General features: G+C 40.3%; 1 protein-coding gene across 2 annotated transcripts in view; it reads right to left on the reverse strand.

Moving 5' to 3' along the window:
* camk1b (calcium/calmodulin-dependent protein kinase Ib) overlaps window positions 1-18,151 on the reverse strand; it is a 34,973-nt gene extending 16,822 nt beyond the window's left edge. The window contains exons 1-3 of one of the 2 annotated variants that reach the window (XM_030420357.1): window positions 17,995-18,108; window positions 16,125-16,137; window positions 11,724-11,837 (exon numbers count right to left, since the gene is read on the reverse strand). In XM_030420357.1, the coding sequence (XP_030276217.1) occupies window positions 11,724-11,837; window positions 16,125-16,135 (125 nt within the window). In that variant the 5' untranslated portion in view covers window positions 16,136-16,137; window positions 17,995-18,108. Of the gene's footprint in view, window positions 1-11,723; window positions 11,838-16,124; window positions 16,138-17,994 lie in introns of both variants that reach the window. The other variant, XM_030420358.1, reaches the window with a different exon arrangement.
* Between the last annotated feature and the right edge of the window lie 220 nt (window positions 18,152-18,371).

Below are 18,371 nucleotides of genomic sequence, written 5' to 3' on the forward strand. Positions count from 1 at the left end.
TGGGTGCTTCAACAGGAAAATAGGTGGGGACAAAATGTAACTTTCTGACTTGCAAGTGTTGCTTACAATTGTAATGGTTACTGCATTTATTCATAGAAAGTAGCCTTTCTAATTCAAACAATATCATCAAGATGCGATTCTTGCAAATGTCTCATTTTATCAGGAATCCCCAATCCCAAGATTGAGAAACTCAAACCAAGTCTGAAAGGTGTTAAAGGAAAGCATACAAAAATGATATAGCAAAAGGGACAGTTAAAGTAAAAGAAGGAGCAGTTACTACTATCTTACTTACACAATAGTGTTAAAAAAAGTATACTTATTCCCTATTAAATTTTATCACCAAACCTCAAAGCACAGAACACCTAACCCATTTCCAGATCAAAGTGACCATTATCCTGACACTGAGGCCTTTGCGGTCACATCTCAAAAGAAAGTAAAACTGCCACAGAAAGGCCATTAGCTTTGGCAGAAATCCAGCTGTGTGGAGGAGGTTGTCAGAGCTGCAAATTCCTTTGTAGCATCTGGAGGATTTAGTTGACATTCTCCATGCACCCACCACTGACAGACCGAGGGGCTCTGGGGAAGTGTCATACAGTGGCTCACACAAACATTGGGATAATCTGAGAACACTAATAGGTCTTAGACTATGGAGAGTCCCATTGTCAGTCTGTTATTTTGGTAATGAACCACTTCTTTGTCTTGTGAAATAATGACATAATGCTGGGAATTGTACAGATTTCTAATTGTTTAACATGGATTTATGTCAACATTTAAAAGTGGTATTATAAATAATTTAACTGGTTGCACCTCTGGTTCCTAATTGCTTTCACTTGCAAAGTAAGTGAAAAAACAAACCTAGTTAGCTGGACTGTATATAATGGCTGTGCAAAATCGTTTGTCAGAAGCAGAAGCTATTTATCCCTGACTTCCTGTCAGCAAATGGCACCACACATTGTTTACATGAAGTCCCAGGAGATACTTCCTTCTTTCTGAATTTCAGTAAACTGTAGGGGTACATTTTCATTGTGCCAGGCAACAATCTCTAACACAACGCCTTTTAAAACAACAGATTCCACATATTGTGGACTACGCAACAGTTCCATAAAACAAGCCTTTCTGCCAATCACACTGTTTATTCTGGGCACGATAGCAATTATCATAACTCTATTAGCTGCCGATCGTCGGCTTAATTACACTGCCAGAATGTTTTTCCCACATTAACAACTTAGTGTTGTGTTACCAAAATGATAAACTCTGAGATTCGATGGATTTTCGCTTGCACTGATGAAGAAAGGGAGATGCTACCTTATTTAAAACCTGTCTTTCAACAGCTATATTGTGGAAAGCCACTTCATTTCAACTACAGGGATGAAACAGACGAAGAACAAGTCTTTTGAGAGGCTGTGGGACAGATGTTACGCTAAGCTTAGTTGATTACTTGACATCTCTTCAAAATGTTCCCCCTCAAAGTACAGCATTGGCTCTAAAATCAGAAAGAGAGGCAAAAAATACCATGAAGTGGAGAAAAAAAACAAGCTAAAGTCTGCTTGCTGCTGACATAGCACAGACACAAGAAGAGCATAATTGTGCTGAATATTTGATGGATGCCGAGTAATGTAGTGAGTTTGCTGAGAGCTTAATCCTTGCAAAGGTTTCAGCTGGATTATAAGGTAAACAACCGTGTTTACTGAGCTGTTCCTGTTCTTAACAGGACATTCTTATCACCACCGTGGGAGTGTCCAGGAAGAGGATACACACACACACACACACACATACACACACACACACACACACACACACACACACACACACACACACACACACACACACAACTATTAGCCACTAAACCCTAAGACATGCTTACTACCACTATCCAAACAGTCGGGCGTGTTCTCAGACATTCACTGAGCAAATACTTTACACAAGAGTTTAAATATAAACTGGCAGCATTACATTTAAATATGTGGCGCCACAGAGTAAATATTTACATGTCAATGAAACGACATATATTCCAATGATTGACATCGTCCTATAGTGCACAAATCCTTTATCCAAACAGTAGATAAGAGGCAGCCTTTCTACTTTCACTGATGAAAAAGTTCAAATATTAGCATAGTTCTTCCACTCAGTTAATCTCTTTATTACATTACTCTTTTCGGTCTCTGAGTAAGCTGCTTGCTTAAAATACAGTCTTGGTGTTGCTTAGTTTCCGTTGTAGCTACAAGCAACCTTTCCATGTGCGTATCCCATGATGCCTCACTTGGTGCATCAAAACAAATCAAAACCAAGGAATTAGGATCTCAAATGCCATCACGCATTCATGTGTGCTCACTCCCATATAACAAACAGGCAGGGGCAAACATGAGAAACAAGAGGCTGCAGTCACATCCAGAAAGATTAAACCAGCCGAGCTCTAACGATTTAAAATGACAACTTAAAAGACCATAAATCTATTGATAACTATTAGTGACACACTTTGACATACAATCATCACAAGACAAACTCAATCTGCACGAGATGGGCAGGGCCCACTCTCTATTTGCTATCAATGCCATTTTTTTCAACATGATCCATCCCATCTGATTATAAGACAAACAAGGATGCCCCTCTTGTTTGCTGTGGTGTTTTGAGAAAAGACATCCTTGACTATAAGCCATGTATTTCTTTCCTGTAAATCCCATGTTTCTCTTGTGCCATCTGTCCTGCTGGGAAATTGGTCAAGAAAGTATGTAAGCAGATGACAAAACGGTAACTGTGGAAAGGTCAGAGAGAAATGGAGAAGGACCATCTGGTCCAATCAGAGCTGAGAGGTACCCAACTGTGATACTGGCGGTGAAACATAAAAAGACCATCTTTACTCTGTGGGTCCTCCAAACACAAAGATCTAAAAAACCAAACCACAATCGCTCACTTTATCCGAGAACTAGCACAATGAAGACCAATTTAGTGTACGCAAACACTATGAGTTATATTTAGAGCTCCAATTAAATACATAGAGCAATTTTAGCAATAGTAGACATATTTTTCACAAATATTGAAGGTAAATGTATAATTGTGAGACCATAACAACCCTGTTTGGATCCCTTGGTAAAGAGGTGGGACCTTAAAGCTGCTATAATCAATACTTTTATATTAACAGTGAATTAAATTACTGTATGGCACATAATAGTATTGATAGACCCAATGAAAATTATCACTCGATTCGGCAGAAAGTCTTAGATTAAATAAGTATTTTTCAGCTCATTGTTTTGGTTTTATGGCCAGAAGAGCTGCAAATGATTAGCTAATTAATTAACAGAAAGAAGATACACAGTTTGGACAAGAGGAATTTGAAGATGTCACTTTAGGCTCTGGGCAATTGTAATGAGCATTTGTCCCAATTACAGTAATAAACTGATCCTGAAAATAACTGGCAGATTAACTGATAATGAAAATCATTGTTACAGCCCTAATGGCAAAAAAATTACTTTTTTGGTTCACTCTCACGACTCTAATAAGCACTGTTCTGGATGCTCCAGGAAGCTGTTTCGGTAGAAAAGCTCCAAAACACCCTGAAATAATCCTTGTGTAAAAATCCAGCTAGTCAAACAGTTGTTGTAGGTCAGTAACAAATGAAAAAGACAGTATGTCAGCGTTCCTTTTAGTTATCTACAGAACAACATGCTGATGATTGCATGCTTAAATCCTGGGTTTTCCTCTAAGTCACGTATCTGCAATAATAAACTTCCCCACGCTGTTGATAATTGAAAATGTTCCATGATGGATGCATGAATCATTGTACCACAACTAGTGACTGTAATAAAAAAGGGATTAATTGAGATGATAAAAAATGTAATCTTCTGGTATCATCAAGTTTAGTTCACCCTCATCGTAATAACTCCTTAATATGAGTGTTGGTCATGGTGCTGGTATGTTGGACTTGCTGCCAGTAACTTCCCTGTCCCTCGGCTGAAGACCTCAGTGAACTAAACACGATGGCTCACAGAGGGGAAATGACCATATTAAGAAATAGGAGAGACATAAAACATGCATTAACAGGTGTAAAGTGATTAATCAAATAGCTTAAGACAAATGTTGCCACTTGTATGCTTGTGTACTGTGTCAGATTCAGTGAGGAGTATGATGATGGTAAAGCAGACAGTGACACTGGATTTGCACCATTCATTCCACGCGATTTTATACGTTTCCAGATTGCTCAGGATAGTTCACAGAAATTGTGGTGAACAGTTTTAGTAGCAACTATTTCTTGAGGAGAAATAAACTCTAACACAAGGAGATTTAAAACCTACTCTCCATCACTACACAGGTTCTTAGCCAGGTTCTACAGTCTGTGCATTTATGAGTTCAGTACACTAATAGATCCCACTATTTTCCTGCCACCAAACACAGACCTACTTAGCAAGTCGCTGCTGAAGAATGTCGAACATCTAACGAGCTAAACACAAAAATTTGGTTCAAGAGTTGGTGGTGACACAAATGCAATCAAAAGCAGAGCTAATGTTTGACCTTAAAGGAGCCAGGTGGCCAGAAACATGAATTCAATGGAAGGACTGTGGTGCTCTGTGGTGGACGTAGGCAATTGTGCGCTTACACTCCAATCCATTTTGTGCACCAAAACTCAACTAATAGAACTTTGTCAGGGAATAATAGATCTAACTTTCCACTATCCGCTTACTGAGAGGAATTGCTCTGAAACACACACGCAAAAAAAACAGTATCCTTAACCAAATCGTATATCGGATTGTGATTAAGCTGTTAATCAAAGTACACGTTTCCCTGAGGATCCTTGAGCAGGCGATAAAAAGCAAAAGTCTTCTCATGCCAGTTTGCTGATATGTGGACAGCTTGTCATCACTGGGGGAATATGGGCGATAAGGGATTATAACAATAGAAAAAAGACTGTGGGAAGATGTACATGACAAGCCTCTGAGTGTACTTAAAATTGTTCGGGGGATATATCGCTGTGAGCAGATGGAGATGCTAGCAGAAGTGGGCCAGACAGTGGGCTCGTATGTGTGTGTGTGTTTGCATGTGCCTGTGTGTGTATGTATTCCAGGAACAGCAGGCTATGCCATGCTGAGCTGTGCTGTGCTGAGATGCAGGCTTCTGTTCGAATTAGGTCAGGGCAGGGCTGAAGGGCTGAGGATGCCATAAGCAGGGGTGGATTTTCAGGACTGGGTCAGCCTTGGAAACGGTTCCATGTTGTCATTTTTCAAAATATTTGTTAAACTGTAATTGCTATGAATGCTAGGGGTGTTAAAATTAACATAATTTAGTCTTCGAAAGGGATCAGAAGCTGACTTGGTTTTTAATGACTGTAATGTATATTAGGCTCAAACGAGACCACGAGGGAATCTGCACACTTTTTCAGCACAAATAATGTCCAAAGCCATTAATCTATAAAAGAAACAAAGAGAGGAGATGAGATGGATGAACAATTGCATGGGGACGGAGTAGTGTACCACAATCCTCACTCATAACTCCTGTATGGTCTTTTCAGGGGCTGAGACAGAATTACAAGGGCAGACACAGGAATATGTTGTCCTGTGCTTTAAGGAGCCTGTACAGGAGCAGAGCACTATATAATGGTGGTCTTGGCTCTAACTCATCCCACAGCTTAAAACAGTGTTACAATAGAAAAGCTGAGAGAAAGGGGGGGGCAAGTAATTCACTCTTCTTCCAGTGTGGAGAACCAGAGATCTGAGGAAGAGACAACCAAAATTATAATATAAAAGAAACAGAATGGGATAAATACAATAAGTAGTAATGATGGGGAGAGAGACAGAAAAAGAGAAGCGTGGAGAGAGAGAGATGAAAAATAGATGAGGTGGGACAGCTCTCACGCTGGGAGACTCATCTGCTCCATAAAGGTGGTTGTTTCGTTTTGTCTGAACTACTTTGTTAATCATCATTTTGAATTCATTTGATTTTTATTCAGCATACAAACAATGAATAATAAAAGAGCGACAAAAATAGCCCCCGAATAGTGGATCTGGGCTAAAATTCCCTCAAAGAACCAATTTCTGTGTCTACACCTCCTCGCTAAGTTTTAGAAGTACATGCTGACACTGAAATATGGTGTCTGAGGGATGATTGGTCATAGCGTGCTTTGCCTGCTTGCTATCTGGAAATCAGGAAGATAGACATCACAGCAATGGAGCAAATTAAGCTGAACAATAGGGATTCAAAGTCACTATCTAAAGGAAAAGTATGGTTTATCTTATTGGTATCAGATATACAGTAATTGCTTATACGTCAGAGTGACTCAAATACTGTACAACACATTATGCATTTTCTCTAACAAGTCCCACAACACTGGGAGTTTTGTAAGACTTTTCCATGGCCCCTACGAATAACAGTTCATGTCATAATTTAATTCAAGTGCATTTGACACTAAGGCAGAGTCAAAGCCTCAACTCTCTTCACACAACTCCACAAATGCAGCTGCAAGCACAATTGCACACACAAACGCACACACACAGCAAAGAGTGTAGAGTAATCGAACCCTTTTCACTCAGAAGCAGAGAGCCCTCAGACAAAGTGGTAAATCAGTGTTAAAACCTGGGTAATGTAGCAGAGAGGCGCAAGTGTGAGGGAACAAGTGGAGCAAACGGTTCCTCTTTTGACTGCCAGACTGTGATCCAGCCCAGAGTACAAATTGTGTATCAGAAAATAAAAATCTATGAGTAATCTGTGTACAAGATTTTAACAGGACACCGCCTATACAAACATATTTAAGCATACTTGTTTAATGTGCAGAAATGCCTGATTAACATTTTAATGAGGGATCATCAGCGTGTCAAATAAAAAATAACAGGCCATTGGCAAGAAGGCCTTTGTAAAAAGAGAAGATGTGTATAGGGTGCCATGTGTTCACTGATAGATGCAGAGAACAATATACAGAACAACCTTCAGTCACAAACACATCTCCTCACGAACATACACACACTCACAAAAACAACAGCGCAGAAAAACTATAGCCAAAACAAGTGTTTTGTTATGAACCCTCTCTCTCTTGCACACGCTCCTCCCTTCCCAAATCAATACGGCCAGCAGCTGATCATACGACCGTCGAGAGCAGGGACTACTGGGTCACCGTTCCACATGAGCGACAGGAACAGGCAGGGGCCAATCCATCAGGCCTAACGATTTTTAGATGATTACACCACGCTCCCCTACTCTTACCCTCTACTTCCTCCCTCCCATGCCCCGTCCGTGCGTACTGCAATGTATTTTGGGCTGAAAATGCTGAGAAATCCCCCTCACTGCTCTCGGCATGAGAACAAGTCAGAGAAGGCTCATCTGTACAGTTTGTCATCATCAGTAGTAGTATAGCTGGCAGCTGAGTATAAGACAACGAAAAATAAAACTGAGGTGCCCTTGGTTGATTCAGGAATCTTAACATTACATCAATGTTATCAGAATAATATTTAATCCATAGACCTGTGAGCTGGTAGAGCTGTGCAACATGGAAAATGAAAGTGGTACAATGCTAAAAATAGTTCTGAAATAATAGATTTACAGCATTTAAACAGAAAATATCAATATCAATTTTCAAAATACATGTCCTATGAATCTATAACCAGCCAGCTCTGAATAATGACACATCGAGCAACATATGCTGAAGAGTGCCTTGTATGTCAATAGTTGAAATGGTGCCAAGGGAAGCGCCGGGGAAGCCAACGGAATTTACTCTTTCCAAGCAAGAAAGTCTGGATGGGTGGGTGGGTTTGTGTGTGTATTTATATGTGTGTATGCACGGCATGGTATAAAAAAGCTGGTTTTGGTTTTGCAGATGATAGTGTGTCACTTTTAAAAGAGTAGATTGTTATTTGACTTTATTCTATGTCATCTTGATGATAATAATGGTTCACTCTGATGCTAAGTCGTATGTCCTGATTGCTGCATAATGAAGGTTTAATTTCACCTGAAAATTAAAGAGCGGCAGGACATGCTGGGATCCCTGTTCCACAGAAAACACAGTGTGAAACCAGGAAACAGTTAGAGAGCAGGTGTCAGGAAGAAGGAGCCAAAATGGAGCTGGATTTCTGACAGTAGGGTTGTGGTTTTGTGGCTGGGAGGACGGACAGAGCCAGACAGAGAGAGGGAGGAAGACAGAGGGATGGGGGATAGATTAAAATAAGTAATAGAAATGAGAAAAGAAGGAAGGCTAAAGAGGATTTGAGTTGATTGCGGTGAAAGTGCTGTCGCCTGTTTGTGCATTATTAATACCCATCTGTTTTGATTACAAAAACATGTGGCAGCAGCTGGAGATCCACAGTGCAAACCTAGGCATGCCCCTGGTATGCGGTTTACACTCGCCCTAATATCATTTGCGTTTCACTAAAGACACTATCAAAGAAAATATCATATGTAAGAAGTATTTGGGATAGTGTATTTGTTATATGTTAACATGCAGTGAAATGCATGCACTTTGTGTGCAGAGGCTAATAAGTGATTAGTCACTCTCAATTTGTCATAAAGAATACTGTTTAACGCATAAATACTGCTGTTTTCAAATACAGTGTAGGTTATTCTGTATGTACTAATTGAATGTTTTGTGTTAGTTCAAGTAAATCTGAAGTTAGGCTTCTTTCTTTTTTATGATTCATGATGGGCATTGGATTTGCTGATGAGATGATATGTAGCATGTGCGGGTAGGGAGGCTCCAGAAACAGAAGCACATTTATAGAGAAACGTCTCCAAGCGTGTCATTTTTTCTGTCTCTTCCTGTAACCAAGACCGAGTTTATCGCTTGCACAACGCTCACATATGCACCCGTCGGGGGATTATTAATAGCAAATCAAAAACTTTGTTTCCATAGAGACTGTTTGAGTTCATTATGGAAAGTGTTTCCTGTTGTTACCAAGACAACAATCCAGCGATGGCAAATGAATGTGGCACACAGCTGAGTGATGCGGTGAGCTGGAGGATCTCTCCATAAACAAGCTCAGCACCAAAACTGGAGGCAGCTGGAGAATAAATGAGAGGTTTGAAAGGAGGTAAAACATTTTTATGTATGCACCTATCAGCTGTGCTTATATACTTATACAACTTCAATTTGGATTGATATTGCTAAATTTACCTGTACATAATCACATTTGTTGCGAGAAAAATAATGAATTAAGTTTTAAATAACTAACATTTTGGCTTTTCAGAGTGTCTACAATTGAGATGCAGACAGGAGGGATGGTAAGTGGCCATCAAGCTGTTATAACTGACTTCAGTGGAAACGTTTGCAACTATGGTTAAGTTCCATCAGGTAAAGTCCTTTTCATTAGGTGCTTATGACATTCTTTTACCCTCTGTACATCCGTGACTAAGAGACTTAGGAGGGTTTAATAAACTAACAAAACAAGCTTACGTTTCATCTTGATTCAGTAAGTGTTAACACAACTTCATCCTGGGCTAACAAGGATGTGGGTGTATGTAAAAGGAGCCTTAAGTAAGACACCTTGGATAAACATCCAGTCTCATGACTCTCAGCACCTGTGATAAAGGATCTTGTAACAAAGAGAAGTAGGATTAAATGTTACATTTAACCGCTGTGCTCTCTCCGAGAAATTTGTTCTCTGGGTCACAATGGCTTCTGCCAATTTGGGAAAGCTGGCCAAAGATTTCACTGTGGGAGGAGGAACTCAGGAGGATAGAAAACATGCTGTGTTGTGACAATTTGCCGAATTACATTTAGGTTTGGACAAGTGTACTGTATAGCTACCAGCATGGTATCCCTGCTCACTTACATAAATAAAGAATAGACTTCCATATAAGTCCTGTTTGAGGGGTTCAGCAGTGAGATATGGTTCTACATATGACAAGCAGTAAACATGCCACCATGTGCTCCTGAACCAACAGCACAGACTCATCAAACAAAAAAGGCAGTTTACCCCCACAGTATTCCACAGTATAACAACCCCCCTCATGAAGAACTGCTAATACAGACTTTAACCTGCCGATGTCTTGCAACGAGGAGAGCACTTTCATAAACTGAGGCACTATTTTTCATTTTTAGGTAAATCGAAAATACTCAAATACACATGAAAACTTTGAATTTCAAAAATAAAAACAAACATCTGATTAAAACAGTTCTGGCAACATACTACTGAACCCTGGCCTGATTCAACGACATAAGCACGAAGACCTTGAATGAAGTTGTTTCAACACAGCCACAACCATACAATAACATTAATAATCAAAAACAAAAGACATTAAATTGCATTAACAAACACTGAAAAGAAGTTGATGTTTTCAACATAGAAACAGCATCACTCTGGATTAGTTACTTACAGAATCAATTTAATTGGGTAATTTTATTATTTGCTCTTGTTCTGGCCATTTGTATGTGTTTCCTTAAGCTAACGAGCTGTGCTGAGCTCTCTCAACTCTCTCTCTTTCACTTTGGGTTTATAAATGACAGTTGATTAGTCAGGTTTAGTCATGTCCTTGAGAGTTCCTAATACGTTAAGTACAACTACAATCTAACTGGAAACCAATACTGCAGCCGAGCAATAACCCTCATCTTTGTGAAGCGTATCATGTTCGTGTCAGAGGTGACTCAACTCTGAGGTAATTCACGTGGCTGTATATTTAGTGGTGCAGTTTCACAGTGAATGGCATTTCCTTAAGAGCCGTTTTTAACGCTCTGTCTACACTCATTTACATGCAGGCTCTCAGTATCAGGCTTTGTGGCTGGCTGTTGACACTGTGTCAGGGAGTTAAATCAACAGTGACACTCAGTTCTGATGACACTCAACAAAAGTCAACAAAAGTGAACAGTAGAAGTTTCACAAAGATATATTGCAGTGTTTATCCATTACTGAAACTTTACTGTGGGGTGATGTATTAAATTGCATCAGACTATGCACAATGACCACTCTAAAAAATTATTTTAAAAAAATGTTTGCTTGACTGAAATATATCCTCTTGACTGGCCTGAGAAAGTGTGTTTGGAGATATGCCAAAAGAAAAATGTCACCAGATCTGTGTGATAGTGCTCAGGATAAATCCTGAAGACAACTCCTGTTCTACAGGAAATAGTTGACCAGCACGAGAAGTTTTACTTGCTTAAATATTGTGTTTTAATACGCTTTTAAATGTCAGAGTTTTACAAGAATTTGAAGAAACCCTTGTGTGTGTTTCAACTAAAGCTCAAAAGTAGCTGTTTTATATATACTCATCTGTGCCTCTCCTCCGACCTTGGCATTAGCAGAATTGTTTGGAGCCATGAAATTACCAAACTGGTAAAGATGCATAAAGTGGCCAGAGGAAAAGAGCATTGCTGCTATCGTTTGATTTGCCCTGACATGGTTACTAAATACCTGGCCACATACAGTACATGATCTGCCCGCACCACATCAGATTCACATTAGAGCCTTTGATGTTCCAACCAAAGCATCGAGCTGTTTATCTGGGAACATGAACAGCAGCAGCAGCAGCAGCCCAGCATAAATACACATAAACCAGATATACATTTACAGAAAACACCCAAGTCTAGACTTGTATGATGATTTAAAACATTCAATCCATACAAAAGCGTCGGGATCAGAAACAAAACAAATGCAAATGTCTTTTGTCCATCTGAGACCACAGTTAACAAATAGGCACAAAATGCATCAAACACACATCCTCTATTCAAAGCGTGGCAATGTTTCGCAGAGTATAAAATAGCCATCATACATAGCTGAAACACAAGGGGTTTTAGCTGCTGGCACTGACACACTTACGTTCCCAGGATCTCTTTGAAGTCATACTGATCCTTCACATCTGTGGTCTTCTTTTTCCAGGCATGGCAATCATCACCCAGCGGCATCTTCTTGTTGTTACGGTCAGAAACAATACTAGTGAAGAAGAATGAAAGGAGGAAACACTTGTTAATACCAACTGCTGAAGTGCATTCATCCCTGGAATCCATCCCAATACTGCACCTAGTGCTGCTCACTTTTCTTATATGGCTGACTATTATAAAAGATATTTCTTACAGTGTTTGCCACTTGTGATGACACACTAAAAGTATGCAATGCATGTAAAAAAACATCTGACATATATTCTATTGTTCGGCAAGGCAGGTTTATTCAGAGGTTGTCTTTTAAACAGAGTACTTTACATTAACCATGTCTTAAACTACTAGGTGTTCCCATTGCTGTGCAACCATTATGATATTTATGTGTGTGAAGTACTGTATTTTTTTGGCTAGGGTTTGCATTCACACCGTGGGTGTGTACTGGAGAAGAGCACTTCCTGCAGCCAGAAGTCACATGATGATAAGAAACACTTGAACAACTTTAGTACAGTGAAATTTCATGATGCCAGAAAGAAAACTTGTACTTCACAGGTTAAGGCAAGAAACTTTCATAAACTTACCAGTTACTAAGGATGGAACAACCAGCTTGACAAACATGACATTGCAAAAACTTTTAAAGTCTGTTACAAAACAGACAAGTTGCATGTGTCTTAGGTGACTTAAGAATGTGGTTAATCCTGTTTCCTCTCTAATATAATTTTCACACACAAAACATATCCTTTGACATGGGGTATTGAACATGGTTTAGGCTGCATTTCATCCATTGAACTGAAAACACTGTCACAGGTAATTACTAGGTCAATGTTGTTTAGGCATATCCTGCATCTGCAACTTCAGTGTGGCTGTGTTTCTGCCTCATGGAATTTATGGTAGAAAGGGCTAAAAGTCATGGCCAATATCTATATAAAGTTAATAAGTAAACTGTTTCACTCTGGTGACGCGATTATTGCTGTCTAAGTCTATGACTTCAAGTATACCCCAGACAGCTCTTATTGTGTTTCTTTCATCCGTGCTGTCATTTTTCTGTTTTCTTAATTTAGCTTCCTCCGAACAGATAGTTTCTTTGTTTCAAGCTTCTGAAGCTGCACACAGCTAAGTTATGTGGTGTAGAAAGAAAGACCCTATGTATGTCAGTGGTGAGGAGTGACCCTGACGTTATGGATATATCAGTATTAGAGTTGCCTGATATGTGATATGAAAACTATGAAGCAGAAAAGGATGCTTGGGATAATTTATAATTAACAAATGGTTGGATATTTTTGCCCAAAGTGTTTAATACCCACATTTGAGGGATCATTGGCAAAAATTTGTGTAGGTTACATCAGAGTAAATATTTGAATTTCTACTTCCAAAATCCAGTTTTCAGTCGGGCTCTAGTTATAACAATAAACTTTTCCTAATCTAACATGATACTGATCCATGTTTCTTTTTCTGCCGTGGCAGCAATACACTCCTGTAATCTATAACATGTCAGTCTTTCTTAAAGGGGCTTTTAGTGAGCTTGTGTATGCACACGTTTTAGGGAATTAGCCTCACAACCTGTGCCAAATCAAATATCATACCCAGAGTTAGAGTATAAGACACTCCTACCTTTAAGAATAAGAGAAGGAAAACAACATTGTTAATCCTTTGTCTCACTTGTTCATTTCTCAGGGGAAGTTCACATTCAGATGTTTGTCCTCACCATACTCTCAAGAGAGGTAGTGATCACAGAGGACCCTGCTGTCACTGATATCATCATCTAAACCCAGAAAGTGTCTATAACTCAGGACCTGGAAGACTAAAATAGCCCTGTTCATATCAGCGTGCCTCACTCCTCCTCTGTTCCTGCTGCCTGCCTGGCAACTTCATAGTCTATCTATATGAGATGATGTAACATATTGTTCTCGACAGTACAAGAGCCATTTTGCCAAAGACAATATAATAGCTTGGTTAATCATCTCCCTATCAGTGCAGCCACCTCACTTAAATCCCAAATTGTGTGTATGAGCGGCATTAAACGACAGACAGACTGGTGAGACTTGACACTGCTGTTATCTCAGGATAAACGTTAATAGGATGTGGCCTCTTCTAGCTACATTTCACTGCAGTTACTGATTGATGCACACAGAGGCTCTCTTTCTCTCTCTCATGCACACACGTGCGTGGTGGCCCTCTCGCTGCCTTCACTAATGACAGAAGTCGGCTTCATACCTGTTGTCATGGAAACCTAAAGGAGCTGCTATGGTATCTGAGAGTTTAAATTGCTTTAGGGATTAATGGCAGGTGCAGCTAAGGCGGGAATCATTTGATGGCTGGCTGAAGTGCGTTATGTTTAGTAAAAAAGAAAACATGAAAGCATCCCGCTTGTGGTTACTGGATATGAATTAGAAGCACATATCAAACAGAGGAAGCAGTGAAATATAATATAACCTTAACAGGTATACATTCAATACTGTACAACTCATTAGTAGAGCAGCCACGTGGCCATGATTTTAAATGTCATACTAATTCACATGACCAATTTCAGTTCATGATTGGAGACACTACTTTGCCTTTATCTGATGTAAATTTGCTGAACAATGTAACCAAAACTACTGGGAACAAAACTCACAACTGTATATTTAAAACAATATCTCAGTCAACCATCATTTCCCCCACTGCATTTTGCATACCATTTAAAGCAACTCAAGTAAAAGGAAGTATTTCTAAAATAAAAAGCAGCATGCAAAGTAAATGTGCTCAGGGGAAGTGGTAAGAGGAAGTCCAGTCAAACGTGTTAGAGGTTTGCTGGTAAATCTTAGGGCCTTTGTTCCTGTCGTCTTTTCTTACTGTCGGGGACAAACAAACAATACATAGTGTAGACTGTAACTCTATTCCTTAGTACATCTTCAACTTGACACCAGTCTCTTTCTGTGGAAATTAAGGATCCATTACAGAGAGAGCATGATTTTTCCCCTCCAATGTTTTCATTCAAAAGTGATCTGGAGTAGGTTGATGCGTACCAATTTGAAAATACAAAAGATTACATGACAGCATTTGTATGAAGAATAGTGTGATTTTTGTTAAGTTTCTTATGTCTGGTTACTGTGAGGAGAAGACGCTGTAGACGAGTCTGTAGTGCTGAAACATGATCAACACAGAAATATTTCTTTATAATTATGCAAGCAGTTATTGATTCATTATTCAATAATTACAAATAAGATGTATGATTACAACCTCTTAAATGTGAACATTGCTTACTTTCTCTAACTCAAATTAATAGTGATCTCCAACTATTGACAGATTATTGACCACCTATGAAGTTAAATTTATTACCAACTATTTGGATAACTGCTTGTTTAATTTTTCAAGGAATTTCAGTTTCTTAATTTCTTTTTCTGGTGTATTTACTTCTGCATGACCATGAACTGAATATCTTTGAGACAAAACAAGACATCTGATTGCGTTATCTCCGCCTTTTCGGAAACACTGACCGGCCTTACCTATATAGAACCAACAACTAATGATAATATCTGCAGCTGTGTCCCCTAACTTGCATTATTCAGGCAGGGCATCACAGTTCTCCTGTTAAAAGAGTAGTAACCTTTTGGTTAAAAATAACTTGCACAGCACAAGAGAAGACACTGAAGTCAGAGACGGAGTGAAAGCACCTCTCACATACTGCTTGTTTGTAGCATCTCACCTTGCTCATATTGAGATTCATGGAGATTCATGTTAATTCATGCACCGAGAATGGGTGATATCGAACATCAAAGTCATTTAAACATCAAAGTCAGAATGCACCAACCTTACTTGTCACCGGTTGTGTTCATTTAGAGATCTAACAGGTAGCAACTGTGTGTGTACCCAGGAAATACCAACATGCACCTAAATCTCCTTCATAACGCTTAGATTTCACTCCAGTGGCACAAACATCTGGATTAAGCAGCTTCACTTACAGGACACATTTCAAGCAATTGGAGCGTTAAGGACAAGTTGAGCAAGGGGGGCCTGTTTATCAAACAGGCAAATGCTATAAACAGCAGGATAAGGTTCATGTTTAAGACACGCAGGGGCAGATGTGGGCAAATTTTGAAAAACTTGGGAGAGTAGAGGGGAGAGACACATGCAGGTGTCGTATGAGCATGTAGAGGGCCAAAAACAGCCCCTCCATGTCCACTGATGACATGACGTTTGGTCGGCGGGTGAAGATTATGCTGTTCAAAGACCCACGAAGCAACAGGATTGAAGAGGCTTGAGATAGGGAGATGCACAATACCATGACGACATTCCCTGAGTAGTTTGTAACATGCAGCATTCACCCTTGTTTAAGGTTTACACAGAAGAGAGTCGCTGTACTCACTGGTTTCCCATTCCTGTGATGTGCAGTGGACAGAAGAAACACACAAACACACACATACGCACCACCACAGTTAAATGTGACAAAATGACGCACAAGTTTTGTTGCTTGAGTGTGAAATTTTATCTGCAATGGTGTTAAAGCATTTTGGCAACTCTTGCATACACACATGCACACAGACAGAATCAAACAGACAAACATATTAAAAACTGATATTTGGAGTTGAACTAAAACTTGAGAAGGATCCACTTATTTTCTCCAAACTGGGTGGCTCGCTTATCAACAAATGTGTTCATAACAAACTAACAAGCAACATTAAATAACTTCTTTTAAATTTTGAGTTTTGGGTGCCTTTACTTGTTTTACTTGTTATCCCAGCAGACAATAGATGGCTCCAAACAGTGGTGAATTTCCAGTCCTGCCAACTTACGGACAGGCTTTGGCAGGCTCGTGCCGAAGGACTGCATTCCTGTTAAATCAGATTGACTGCGCGGGAAGCCAAATTGTTTTTGAAATGTTTTTTATCCGACTGCTTCCTTTTAGGGCTTAGTTTGGTCAGGTGCGGAGCTACATGTCTGATCTTTTAATGCCTTGAGAGCATCAATCTGAAATCTGGCCTGAAGACCAAAGCTGGGCAGTTTAAAAAATAAAAAATAATAATACATCAAATCCAGTTACCCAGGGTTTTGGATCCATGCGTTTGGTCTTTTTTTTTTTTTACCTTAACGGCTTTAATGTCTCTTTGGAAATCTCAGCAAAAAACTGTAAGCATCGACCGAGGCTAGAGCCAGCACAACAATGCTCCATTCACACATTCAGTACAACAAATAAAGATGATTCACTGGGTCAAAACGGTTGAACCGATGCAGCAGTGGTGGGCGAGCGCTTTCTCCTTCTGTGCCAAGAGCAACATGTTTAAAAGCATGAACAGAGACATCAACATTCACTACCGTAGGTATCAGAGAACCAACCAACTCATCACCATCACTCCCTCGGCTGCTTGCCATGGTGCCTGTCCCAAAACTACATGGTCCCCTAGCCCTCGAAACCCCATGCAACCCATTGGCTGGACTGGGAGATTTACTAAACAGCAGTCTGATTGGTCAGCTGGTGTCGATGACGCACAGCAAATCTCCTCTCAAAGTGAGCTTATTAATTGATAAGCAGACTTCTCCTGGCGAGATCCCACAGACAGGCAGAGGAGATGAGGAGGTGTGCTTGTGTGTGTGAGGAGAGAGTTGAGAGTGAAAGGGAGACAGAAACAGAAAGAGGGAAGGAGAAACGAGCAGCGGAAGATTACACATCGCCGCATATTAATGGTGAAAACCTTCGCGCCATTTCTACAGTAAAGAATAATAATAACACCAATGAGGGCTCTTTCTAGAGAGTCATTAGTAGATACTGTACTGATACTGCTTGACTTTGATAAATTATGTTAATTCAAAGGGCCATCTAGTTGTACTGGTTTGCTTGGAAGAAGACACTTCAGTCGCATATTCCATGTCGGTATCTGATCTTTGAAACCGCAGCTTCAGTTACATAGAGGTCCTGCTGATGTGATTGGGAGTACTGACCATATGCATAACTGACGCTGTCGGCTGCTGTCAACTTCGGCCGTCTCCCCTGTTGTGAAGCTACTTATAGCCGTGGTTTTAAAGTCGTTAAATCTCCCTCCAGGAGGTACTCTGAGCGAAAAGTCCCCAACGACTGCGATGAAGCGATAGTTAAGGTTAGCTAACTGATAAAAAAAAACGACCTGTCAGGAGGAGACCTAGCAAGAAAACCACGCTCCAACATCTCTCCAAGCCTTCCGTGAAAGAGGTTGAGAAATAAAAGTTTTGTGTCACGACAGTGCGGCAGCAGTCACTCCTACCTGAAATGTACCGGTGCGTGAGGTCCAGCAGCCGTGTCCAGTGTCCGTCTGTCTCTCTCCAACTCGGAGCGCTCTCACACGGAATCTGTACTTGGCAACCTCACCAGCAGCGCTCCTCCTGACGTCACCGCAGGCAGGACGGCGATCTGACCAATCGGAGCCCGAGCTGTGGCGCACAGGTAAACAGTTCTGAGACAGCATTGGTCACCTCCCTCCACCCGTGACTCCTGCGCTGCACCGTAATGTACCGGGGATGGAAAGCCTCGGAGAGGTGAGCTGCAGCCTTGGTGGTGCTGACAGTGGAATAAAGGCGCCCGCTGTTAGTCGGGATCCGCTTTGTTGACCAAGTCTGTGGGAAGTTAAACACATGAACATGA

The sequence above is a fragment of the Sparus aurata genome, chromosome 6 (assembly GCF_900880675.1).
Source record: "Sparus aurata chromosome 6, fSpaAur1.1, whole genome shotgun sequence".
Classification (NCBI taxonomy): domain Eukaryota; kingdom Metazoa; phylum Chordata; class Actinopteri; order Spariformes; family Sparidae; genus Sparus; species Sparus aurata.